Source organism: Hyperoodon ampullatus, assembly GCF_949752795.1.
Source record: "Hyperoodon ampullatus genome assembly, chromosome: 16".
Taxonomy (NCBI): domain Eukaryota; kingdom Metazoa; phylum Chordata; class Mammalia; order Artiodactyla; family Ziphiidae; genus Hyperoodon; species Hyperoodon ampullatus.
In genome coordinates, this window is record NC_136929.1 from 78,181,536 (window position 1) to 78,194,103 (window position 12,568).

General features: G+C 37.0%; 1 protein-coding gene across 1 annotated transcript in view; it reads right to left on the minus strand.

Annotated features, from left to right (window-relative positions):
* RNF17 (ring finger protein 17) overlaps positions 1 to 12,568 on the minus strand; it is a gene marked incomplete at both ends in the record, with an annotated part of 128,752 nt that overhangs the window by 16,281 nt on the left and 99,903 nt on the right. The window contains 4 exons of the mRNA XM_079721645.1: positions 6,712 to 6,875; positions 8,174 to 8,463; positions 10,110 to 10,222; positions 11,456 to 11,546. Coding sequence (XP_079577771.1) covers positions 6,712 to 6,875; positions 8,174 to 8,463; positions 10,110 to 10,222; positions 11,456 to 11,546 — 658 coding nt within the window. The remainder of the gene's footprint in view (positions 1 to 6,711; positions 6,876 to 8,173; positions 8,464 to 10,109; positions 10,223 to 11,455; positions 11,547 to 12,568) is intronic.

Sequence of the window (12,568 nt, forward strand, 5' to 3'; positions counted from 1 at the left end):
TCTGCTAAGTTGTATTGCCATTGCTCCTTTGTCAAAGATCATTGACTATATTTACGTGAGTCTATTTCTGTGTTCTCTAGTCTATTCCACTGATCTATTTGTATTTTGCTTTGCCAATACCACACTGTCTTGATTAACTTTATACTAACTCTTGAAGCCTAGCGTGTCAGTCCTTTAACTTTGTTCTTCTCCTTCAATATTGTGTTGTCTATCCTGAGTCTTTTGTCTCTCCATATAAACTTAAGAATAAAGTTTGCTGATGTCCACAAAATAACTTGCTGGAATTTTGACTAGGATTGCACTGAATCCATAAATACAGTTGAAAAGACCTGACATCTTGACATCGAGTCTTCCTATCCAAGAACAGTGTTGCTCCATTAATTTTGTTCTTTGATTTTGTTCATCAGAGTTCTGCAGTTTTCCTCATATATATCTTTGTATATATTTTGTTAGATTTATACCTAAGTATTTTGTTTTGGGGGTGCTAACGTAAAATGGTATTGTGTTTTTTATTTCAAATTCCATCTGTTCACTGCTAGTATATGAGAAAGAAATTGAGTTATGTATATTAACCTTATATTCTGCAATCTTCCTGTAATTGCTTACTAGTTCCAGGAGTTTTTTGATGAGTCTCTTGCATTTTTTTTAAGGTAGATGAACATGTCATCTGCAAACATACACAGTTTTATTTCTTCCTGCTCAATCTGATTACCCTTTATTTCCTTTTCTTGTCTTGTTGCATTAGCTAACACTTCCAGTACAATACTGAAAAGGATTGGTGAGTGGGTATCCTTGCCTTGTACCTGATCTTGGTGTAAAAGCCTTAAGTTTCTCACCATTAAGTATTATGATACCTGTAGAAGTTCCCTTATACTTCTAGTTTACTGAGTTTTTATCATGAAATGAGTGCTGGATCTTCTCAAATGCTTTTTCTGCATCTACGGACATAATCATGTGATTTTTCATTTTTACACTGCTGATGTGATGGATTACTATAATTGATTTTCAAATGGTTCATCAGCCTTGTATACCTGGGATAAACACTATTTGATCATAGTATGTAATTTTTTTTAAACATTACATACTGTGTTGGCTCTAACTTGCTAATATTTTGCTGAGGATTTTTGCATCTATGTTCCTGAGAGATACTGGTCTGTAGTTTTCTTGTAATGTCTTCGTTTTTGAATTAGGGTAATGCTTGCTTCATAAAATGAGTTATGAAGTATGCCCTCTGCTTCTTTCCTCTGAAAGATATTGTAGAGAAATGGTAAAATATCTTCCTTAAATGTCTGGCAGAATTCACCAGTGAACCTATCTGGGCCTGGTGGTTTTTGTTTCGGAAGGCTGTCAATTATTGACTCAATTTCTTTAATAGATAGAGGCCGAGATTGTTTATTTCTTCTTGTGTGAGTTTTGGCATTTTGTGTCATTTAAGAAACTGGTCTAGTCCATCTAGGTTATCCAATGTGTGGGCATAGTTGTTCACAGTATTCCTTTATCTTTCAATGTTCATTAAATCTGTATTGATATCCCTGCTTTTATTTCTGATATTAGTAATTTGTGTCCTTTTTTTTTTTTCTTGGCTAGCCAGGCTAGAGGGTTATCGATTTTATCAAACTTTTCAACGAACCAGGTTTAAATCTCATTAATTTTTTTCCTTGAATTCCTGTTTTCAGGGATTCACAGATTTCAGCTCTAATTCTTATTATTTCTTTTCTTCCACTTACTTTGGCTTTTTTTTTCTTTTTCTAATTTTCTAAGGTAGAAACACAGATAACTGATTTTAGACTTTCCTTCTTTTATAATATATATATGTATATGTATATATGTATATGTGTGTGTGTGTATATATATATATATATATATATATATATATATGCATTCAATGCAATGAATTTCCCTCTCAGAACTGCTTTAGCTGCATCTCATAAATTTTGTAAGTTGTTTTCATTTTAGTTCAAAATATTTTAATGTCTCTCTTAAGATTTCTTCTTTGACCCATGTGTTATTTAGAAGTTTGCTGTTAAATCTCCATGCATTTTGGGATTTTCCAGTTGTCTTTCTCTTACTGATTTCTAGTTTAACTCTATTGTGGTCTGAGAGCAAACACTGATTCCTATTCTTTTAAATGTAAGGTGTGTTTTATGGCCCAGAATGTGGTCTATCTTGGTGAATATTCCATGTGATCTGAACAATGTGTATCTTGCTGTTGTTGGAGGAATAATTCTATAAATGCTAATTATATCCAGTTGATGATGTTGTTGTTGAATTCAGTTATGTCCTTACTGATTTTCTGCCAGTTGGATCTGTCCATTTCTGATTGGGGGCGGGATGCTGAAGTCTCCAACTATGATAGCGGATACAGCTATTTCTCCTTGCAGTTGTACTAGTTTTTGCCTCATGTAGTTTGACTCTCTGTTCTTAGGGGCATATTAAGAATTTATTAAGACATTCAGAATTTTATGTCTTCTTGGAAAACTGACCCTTTTTCATTATGTAATGCCCTTTTTCCTTGATAACCTTCCTTGCTTTGAGTCTGTTCTGAAACCATTACAGCTACTCTTTTTTTTTTTTTTTTTTTTTGCAGTACACGGGCCTCTCACTGTTGTGGCCTCTCCCGTTGTGGAGCACAGGCTCCGGATGCGCAGGCTCAGGGGCCATGGCTCACGGGCCCAGCCGCTCCACGGCATGTGGGATCTTCCCGGACCGGGGCACGAACCCGTGTCCCCTGAATTGGCAGGCGGACTCTCAACCACTGCACCACGAGGGAAGCCCTATAATCTATTTTGAGTTAATTTTTGTGTACTGTTTAAGATAGTGGTCTAGTTTCATTCTTTTGCATGTGGCTGTCCAGTTTTCCCACCACCATTTATTGAAGGGACTGTCCTATCCCCACTGTATATCCTTGGCTTTGTCATACATTAATTGTTCACATGTGCGTAGGTTTATTTCTAGGCTGTCTATTCTATTCCACTGATCTATGCATCTTTTTTTATGCCAATATCATACTGTTTTGTAATTTTTTCTTCATAGCCAGACATGTACTGTGTAAAAGGAACTGCTATACATGGGCCTTCCGGAATGTGGTAGGAAGGTGTGGCAGGAGGGGACATGTTCTACAGTCTTACGAGTACGCCTCCGTCTTTCACTGAGACTCTGCTTTCAGAATGTGAACTGCACAAGCGTTTCTCAGTGTTTCGCTCTACTCCCTCAAGTGGGAAAGGAGGGAAAGGGTGATATAGTGAGCTGGAGTTGGGTCTGTTTCCAATGTGGAAAGCTAGAGTTAACTGGAATTGGGCAATTTCCTTTCCCCCAGGTTGATTGGGCTCTGATAATACCCCAGATGCTTAGGCCCTGCTTAACTACTGTCTCCTGAGTGCAGGCCTTACTAAGAAAAACAGAATGCTCTAGCATATTTCAAAATGGTTCCTTTGTTCCTTCCCCTGCCGGAAGCATCTCTGATATTTATGTGAGAACCTGGTCAAGCTCTTGGAGATAAGTCTCATAGAATTGTGTGGAACCTTCTGATGACTGGGTTCCCTGAGTTTTTGCCCCTCAGAGTTGTCCACACTAAATTCCAGCAATTCTTGGGAATTCCCTGGCAGTCCAATGGTTAAGACTCTAGGCTCTCACTGCCGAGGGCCTGGGTTCAACCCCGGCTGGGGAACGAAGATCCCACAAGCCATGTGGTGCGGCAAAAAAAAAAAAAAAATTCCAGCAATTCTTCCGTTAGAGTTCTGGTCGTCAGTCTCTGCTCCCATAAGCTCCCATAAGTGACTCCCTATATTCACCTGACTCTCTGTTGGGGCAGTGGTTTGCCCTTTGTACTTCCTCTCTTACAGACACAAGAAGAGTTATAGATTTTTCAGTTTGTTCAGCTTTTTACTTGCTGTTAGGATGGTGTGGCAACTTCAGAGCTTAAATGTGGAACCAGAAACTATAAGTCCTCAACAGTCCATTTTTAAAAATGCTTTATTTAATTTTGATAATTCAGTTTCTAAATTGTTTCAAGAATAAGGAATGTCAGTAAGTTACTTCTGTTACCCCAATTTAATGAAATTAACATATCACTGTTAATTGGGCTGTCTTGGCAGTCAGCATTAAAAAAATGAAATAGAATTGAATAAAAAATATCTGAGTACATTACAGGTAGTTAGGGTAAGTACAATTACATGTAATGTCTCTCTTTTTTTTTTTTTTTTTTTGCGGCACGCGGGCCTCTCACTGTTGTGTGTGGCCTCTCCCGTTGCAGAGCACAGGCTCTGAACGCACAGGCTCAGCGGCCATGGCTCACGGGCCTAGCCGCTCTGCGGCATGTGGGATCTTCCCGGACCGGGGCACGAACCAGAGATTGAACCCATGTCCCCTGCATCGGCAGGCAGACTCTCAACCATTGCACCACCAGGGAAGCCCTAAATATATACATGAGTTTTTTTTTTAATGTCTTTTTTTATGTCTATTTCTTAATGTGGATCATAGGATAACCTTGAAAGATATCAGGTTAAGGAATGAAAAATTTATTGTGTATACCTGAAATGCATAGGAAAAAAATTAAAAATGATGATTAAAGTATCAAAATACTCTCAAATTTAAAAAACAGAGATCTTAGAAAGTATGAAAAAAATATAGTTCACCACTATCTTATTTGGATCCTATATATGTAAAGATTATGAATTATAACTTAATGAAAATTGAATTTCAATTTACTTTTATGTTAAAAAAGAGTTCTCTGAACAATTCAAGTGTATGTGAAAATAGACTCATTTGCATATAAACACATGAATCTGTTGAGTATCCATATACCTAAATACTAACCCAAAATTTGAAACCATCTTACTTCTATTAAAAACCTATGAAGGGGGGCTTCCCTGGTGGCGCAGTGGTTGAGAGTCCACCTGCCGACGCAGGCGACACGGGTTCGTGCCCTGGTCCGGGAAGATCCCACAAGCCGCTGAGCGGCTGGGCCCGTGAGCCATGGCTGCTGAGCCTGCGCGTCCGGAGCCTGTGCTCTGCAATGGGAGAGGCCACAACAGCGAGAGGCCCGCGTACAGCAAAAAAAAAAAAAAAAAAAAACCCAAAAAACCTCTTAAGGGCTTCCCTGGTGGTGCAGTGGTTGAGAATCCGCCTGCCAATGCAGGGGACATGGGTTCAATCCCTGGTCTGGGAAGATCCCACATGCTGTAGAGCAACTAAGCCCCGTGCGCTACAACTACTGAGCCTGTGCTCTAGAGCCCACGAGCCACAACTACTGAGCCCACGTGCTGCAATTACTGAAGCCCACGCGCCTAGAGCCTGTGTTCTGCAACAAGAGAAGCCACCACAAGTAAGAAGCCCGCACACCTCAACAAAGAGTAGTCCCCACTCGCGGCAACTAGAGGAACCCCGTGTGCAGCAACAAAGACTCAACACAGCCAAAAATAAATAAATTAAATAAATAATTTTTTTAAAAAACCTATGAAAATAAATAAATGTATATGTATAACTAAATCACTTTGCTGTACACCTGAAGCTAACACAACATTGTAAATCTACTGCAATAAAATTTTTAAAAAATAAAAATAAAAGATACCTTCCAGGAAAAAAAAAAAACCCTGTAAAGTCTGTATTCCAGCACAAAAAGCACAAGGCTTAGATCAGAAATTTTGGAATCAGATGCTTAGATATGAATTCCAGTACCACCACCCACTGACATGTTGACCTCGGGCACATCACTGAACATAAATTTCAATTTTCTTACTGGTAAAATGGGAATAGTAATCTACATCTATGATAGTTGGAAACAAATAAGAAAATACGAATGCGCGTATGTGAAAAAAGCTTAGAAACCTGAAGTGCTACATTATTGTCAGGTATCATTATCCAATAGATAATAATCTCCTGTGCAAGTATTAACAAAAGACTTTTCTTCTTAATTTTTCCTCCCCTCCTAAAACCAAAATCTTCACAGGCTGAATGTCTCTTGATTTCACTGCTGTACTTCAAGTACAATGTAAATGGAGACATTTTCCATCTATATTTTTATATACACATATTTTCAAAGTACAGTTGACCCTTGAACAACACGGGTTTAAACTATGAGGGTCCACTTACACATGGATTTATTTCAGTAAAAACCTACTACAGCACTACACGATCGACAGCTGATTGAATCCGCGACACACAACCGTGGACATGGAAGAATGACATAAATTATACTCAGGTCGGCTACACAGAGTGTCAGCTCCCCAGCCCTAGTGCTGTTCAAGGGTCAACTGTATGCAGCTCTTTCTGAAGATTTTAGATGAAACTCAAGTACTGTTCTTAGTATTCTGGAAAGGGTAAATTAACGCTAATGTGAAAGGGTAAATTAGGGGGTCCCGTAAACAAATTTACTAAGGAGATATAGAAATATACTGGAAAATAAGTTGTTTTACTTAGCACCATGCACACAAATAAGGCTGCCAATTACAAATAAGTGGCACCATTAAAGTTTCAGTGGTAAAAATCCCTATCTGGAAATATTTTTTTGTTATTCAGGTTAATAAATATACTTAAAAATAAAAAGAGAAATTCTTATTACAAATAAATATATAATGCATCCAAGTGATTCTCCTACATGAATGAACTCATTAAAAGATGTTTTAATCAAAATTTCATGTATCTGAACTTGAAAGACCTCTTAATGTTATAGCACTTAGCCTTAAAATAGTCACAAAAGAATTTCAGACTCACCCTGATAGTGCCTCCAATGACTTCCATTACTTTGCCTCGATACCACAAAGTATCTGATCCCCTTACTGCACAAGCTTCTCCCTTTCTCCAGAAATAAGGCTCCAAAAGACCAAGGCATTTTAAATTACTCTGAATTTCGTTCATCATTTTTATTAGTTCAAATTCTGGAATTATTAAAAATAGAAAGCATTTAGGAAAAATTCCCTACCATTTTCAAATGAAGTCATCATCAAACTTTAGTAACTTCATCACTTAGATAACATTAAAAGGAATTAAAAATCAGTCCCCACATAATAGAGCTTTAATATAAATCTAATTTAGTCAATAGCTTCAATATGTTTTGAAACATACTACTGACTGACAACATGTAAACTATTATTCTGATCTATGGTTACAAATGCAAGCATTATTTTGGAAGTGCAAGAATCATTAAAAGCTCTTTGTTATTTGATGCTTAGATATAGCACAGTGCTGCGGGTATAATATTAAAATTCTAATATTGCTACTTCCTGCTAACTGGCTCATTATTTCCACAGTAAATTTATATGCCCATAACTGATGCCAGAGAGGGCAAGCTCTGGTGTCAGTTCATATAACAGTTCTACTACTTTAGTTGCGAGCTCCTGGGCAAAAGCCTCAGTATGTTCTTCTGTAAACTGGGTGTAATAGTGCTAGCCCACATTATCCATATTGCAGGAGATTGGAAGTAAGGCCTCTGGCAACCAGTTCTAGCTATGATTATTTACACACGTCAAGCAAAGTTTCTGGATTAAGTACTGTTGCTAGAGGTCTGAAACACTACTCACTTCTAGAATAGCCAATTACACAGATTTAGTCTGGTTTTCAAATTAAGAAACAGTATTTAGCAGATCAACACATGAGACAAAAATTTCAACAAATTCGTAGCCCCGACGCCCCTATCCATAGGTGGACTTACTATGAAGCTAACGGAGCTTAAGTCCCGTGAAAGCTAGAGCTGCTGTGAGTCATCAAGTGTCCTGGACACACTCAGGTTGTAGAAAGGAAGCGTTGGTACATAAGCTAAAGAGGTCTCAGGAAGGACCTGAATCTCAAATGGCCCTGACTCTCCAGTCATTTGTTGTGACTTCTTTTCTCACTTTTAAACGAATATAAACATTTGTATTCTTTTTTCTTAGAGAGCCCCCAAATTTGTATAACTGTAACCTGTCCCCCCATGCTCATCTTAGGCCCAATGTTTATCCATTCCCAATGTCTCAATAAATGATTTTCATGTGTTAGGCATTGTGCAAAGCACTTTCATGCATTATTTCTTTCAAACCTCACAACAACTGAGTGAAAAAGCGGTTCAGAAAGGTTAAATATCTGCCCAAGGAATTTCAATCCATGTGTATTTTACTAGAGATATTCCCTTCCAATTAAAATTCTCTAATAGTAAAAGCGACCACTTTTACAGAATACTGCATAATGTGAAAGATCTTACCTGATAATTTAGGTACCACAAATATAGTTCCATCATCACCAATGCAGCTGACTACTGCCTCAAATACTTTCTGGTTAGGAATAGCTGGTGGTTTATAGCATCCAGTGGTTCTTGGTTCTAGAATTTTCTCCTTAAATTCAGACACCTCGTGTTCACTGAGAATATCAGCAGCTTTTTTGTCAGGGTCAGAGTTAATTTTAATACACTTAGTAACCACTGACTCTCCTTGTACCAGTGGGATTTCCAGAGACTTCTGGGATAATGAATGGCTGTTATCTAATTTATTAGTTCTGTAACATGCAAAAAAGAATACATCTAACCATGAGCAAATAAAAAAATTCTGGGAAAACAATATAAAAAGAATCCTTCAAATATACTTGAAGGATTAGTCTAGTCTAATTAGTCTAGGATATCCTAGTCTTATTTGTTACATAAAAATGAGTATACTTTAAGTTATAATGAAAATTATTTTAAATTATGCATGAGCTTGATGATAAAGTAATATAATTTCACTTAAATGCATTAAATTACTATCCCATATTTACATGCTATTCTCTCTTAAAGTCTATTAAGTATATCCCAAGTATCATACAATTAACTAGATGTTATTGGGAAATACAACAGCTTCAAGCTGATTCTAATTTAGCCCAAAGACAGATCATATATGTGGCAAGTTATCAACATTCATAAAATAATACAAAGATAATGAGTCCCTTAAAAAATAGTTTTTCCATACTATTCAAATATTAAGTGTTAGTAGTAACATGCTATATTCATTCATAATTGCTTTACTTCCTCTTATTCCCTTCCAATTAAAAAAACATGCCTATAAAAAACCCTAGAAGGAAATATTAACATTGTTTATGTTAGAAAAATTATGGCAGATTTTTGTTTCTTCCACTTTCCTGTATTTTCTTTCAAACAGAAATGAGCACTGATTAGATAATAGCTGCATAATTCCTCAACTAACACTGCTCCCTCATCACTCCCAGCCTTGAGGTAGTAGTTTTAGTGCCAGAAAAGTAGAAAAGAACATTAAATTAGTGGCAAATATTGTTAGTTAATATAAACTTGCCCAGCATTTTTCACTTTAACATTTCTTTCAGCGAGGAACTGTGTTAGCCTGAAGTCAGTGAATGCAGGACTAGATGCAGAGCCTGGCTGCCTGACAAGGCCCAGGCAGTGAAGTCAGCATCTACCACACCTGGCCAACTACCTCGGGTTCCGTATTATTTCTGATCTCTCATTCTCCTTCCATTTCATCAAGATTGGGGTCCTGATCCAAATAAGGTAAGGTATAATAATCTAAGATTAAAAAAGAGATCTGGCCATGTATGGCAGAAGGTGACCACTTGGAACATGTATCTGCAATTCTAATATACCTCTACCTCTAGAAGGAAAAAGATAAAAAGAGGAAACTAGGGTTACAGTGATATCCTGATCCTTCTCCCCTTGGACCAAAGGTATTTAAACCCCAAATTTAGTATCTGAAAGGATCTTTACATGTAAATATTGTTCAATTACTTTTTTTGGCTACCCATTTCTACTCATTTGCTACCTATATCACACAAATATATTTTGGTATATACCTACCACAATTTCCAGCATAAAGCTTAAACATTTCTGCTTAAGCAAGTGAGGCCAAAGGGTTCAGATCTGGTACCCACGGTGTAATTCTCCTTTCCTTTAGTTTAAAATGTATTGATAAATGCCAGAGCAAAGGGGAAAGTATAAAAGCAAAAATGTCCAGGGATTTAAACATTTAGCAATTCTGAATGAATTTACTTCTAAGCTGGCTCCTCAGGATTAGGTTATAAATCATTTTTAAGAGCAAACAAGAGGCAATTCAGGTCTGAGCACACATAGATACGAAGATTTACACAGGCAAATAAGAAGCCTCCATCACAAAATGATGTTTTAAAAAAACAGTCTATACCTCGTTTCTCTCAAAGCCAAACCCCTTTTAATCAAATATTTGGAAACATCAACACACTCTCCTTCATCTGTGCAGAAAATTTTCACAGGTAATGGCCATGTTGTGTTGTTTTCCTGCAGTGATTTAAGAGCAGAGTAAATATGAGACACAAAAACGCAACTTCGTATAAACATTACACTTTTCACAGGTATTCCCTCCACCTTTCTCCATGCCAGAAAGAAAAATTCCCAACCAAGTAATTTTGATATCGGAACATATCAGAGAGAAAACAGCATGGAAGACAGTCAACAGAGAAAGACAGTTGTTTTGTGAAGTCTATCAGGAAGACTTCACTGTCCAGGTGAAAAATACCAAGTGGAGGAGAAAGAAGGACGACTGAAAACTTTGTTTTCCACCCAGATTGGGGAGGGAGGAAAACATCCCCCATTACAAGTTCTCTATTCTCCTGAATTCTTTGTAATTATAGAACTAAAATATATTTTCACAGGTGTGCCTTTTTTCTCCTGTGAAAAGCCAAAGAAAGAACTACAAAACATATATTGTTTTATATGGAATTATAAAAATGGGGAAAGTACACAAAGAAAAAATTAACATGGAAAGAATTACTTACAAGAAAATTCTAATCATTAATGCAATAAAATGTATCAAATTAGAAAAAAGTTAAGGAGACAAGGAATATTTCTTAGTGTTCTGAAAGGACATGTCCTATATATGTATCCTCTTCTCAAATCGGCGCTCATACAAACACCTTTTATGATGTACAGTTAATATGATTTCACTAGAAGCCTAACTACCAATTTGTAAAGAATATCAAAGGCTTCAGAACTGCACTCTAGCATACATACCTTCTGGTTTTTAATATGCAAATTATCAACTCAAGAATATTAGTTTAGAAATGTTTTGATTCACTCATATATTCATTTACAGTACACATCTATTATGAAACAGGCATTACAGTGTTTTTTATTGGCCAGGTTGTGCGGCTTGCAGGATCTTAGTTCCCCGACCAAGGATAGAACCTGGGCCCTTGGCAGTGAAAGCATAGAGTCCTAACCACTGGACTGCTAGTGAATTCCCAAACAGGTGTGATAACTTGAAGACCAAAAAAAGGTTGCAAAAAAATATCCAAATAGGGAATTCCCTGACGATCCAGTGGTTAGGACTCCACGCTTCCACTGCAGGGGGCACAGGTTTGATCCCTGGTTGGGGAACTAAGATCCCACATGCCACGCAGCCAAAAAAAAAAAATCCAGACAGCTTACTATTATTTTCTCAACAAAACAAATGGTCTTGTAGAAAATGTCAATGAAATAACCAGTACACATCTACTGTACCTGTTCACACACTTGTATGACGATGGTTGCTACAGCTCCAGTGAGGTACAATGAGAGACAGTCACAGGCTGTCGCTGTCCACTTGTCACTCCCACCAGCTGGTCTAAAACAAAAAATGACAACTTGTTTTATAACAAATAGCATAGGATATAGAAACATAAAAGAACCATCATATAAAAATATATTTCAACCAACTACATATGTAGTGAGAAGTCAATTTAAACATGGCTTTGTATTATTCTCAAAATTTTCTTCCCCATTTTCATAGCCTTTTATTCATCCCTCTATTCTAGCTACGGCCCAAATTACATGCTAAGTTATTTGTGTACATCTGTTCTGAAGCTACACTGAGAACTCTTAAAAAAGTAGATGTGTTTTAAGTTTTTTAAAGCTATTATATACATTTCATATATGCTAACTACACTATAAACTCAGAGAGCAGGTATAATGTATTGTGTGTTATGTGTACACACATTTGATTCTTGAACAATGTGGGGGTCAGGGGTGCTGACCCCCCGAGCAGTCAGAAACCTGTCTGTAACTTCACAATTGGCCCTGCATATCTGTAGTTCTGCATCCAGATACAACCAACCACGGACATGTAGTGCCATAGTATGTATTTACCATTTACGTATAAGAGGACCTGTGCAGTTCAAAGCTGAGTTAAGGGTCATCTGTATATTATGTGTTGTATGTGTTATGTCCATCACATCTGCAATGCCTAGGATAGCACCCAGCTCACAGAAGTCACGCCAAAAATATTTAATGGAAATACAAATAGAACAACAGTCCCTTTGTAATGATGATTTCTCTGCCCAAATATTTTTGGAAGATTTTTTCTGGAATTTAAAACTAATATGAATTACTACCCATGAATATTAGCCTCAATTATTTTTAGAAAATTTATTTTTAATAATCATGGTAAAAAGTGTTCAATAAATCTTTGACAGATCAACGAAGAGCAGAGTACCAACTTCATCATCTATTTTAGTTTGCAAAGTTGAAACTGAGTGACTTTAGATGTTTCTAACCATCAAATCCACCCCCAAAGAATAAAGAACTAGTAGCACTAAAGAGATTACAAGTAAATACTGCAGGCTCTGAAGGCTCTCTAGAAATGGCTTC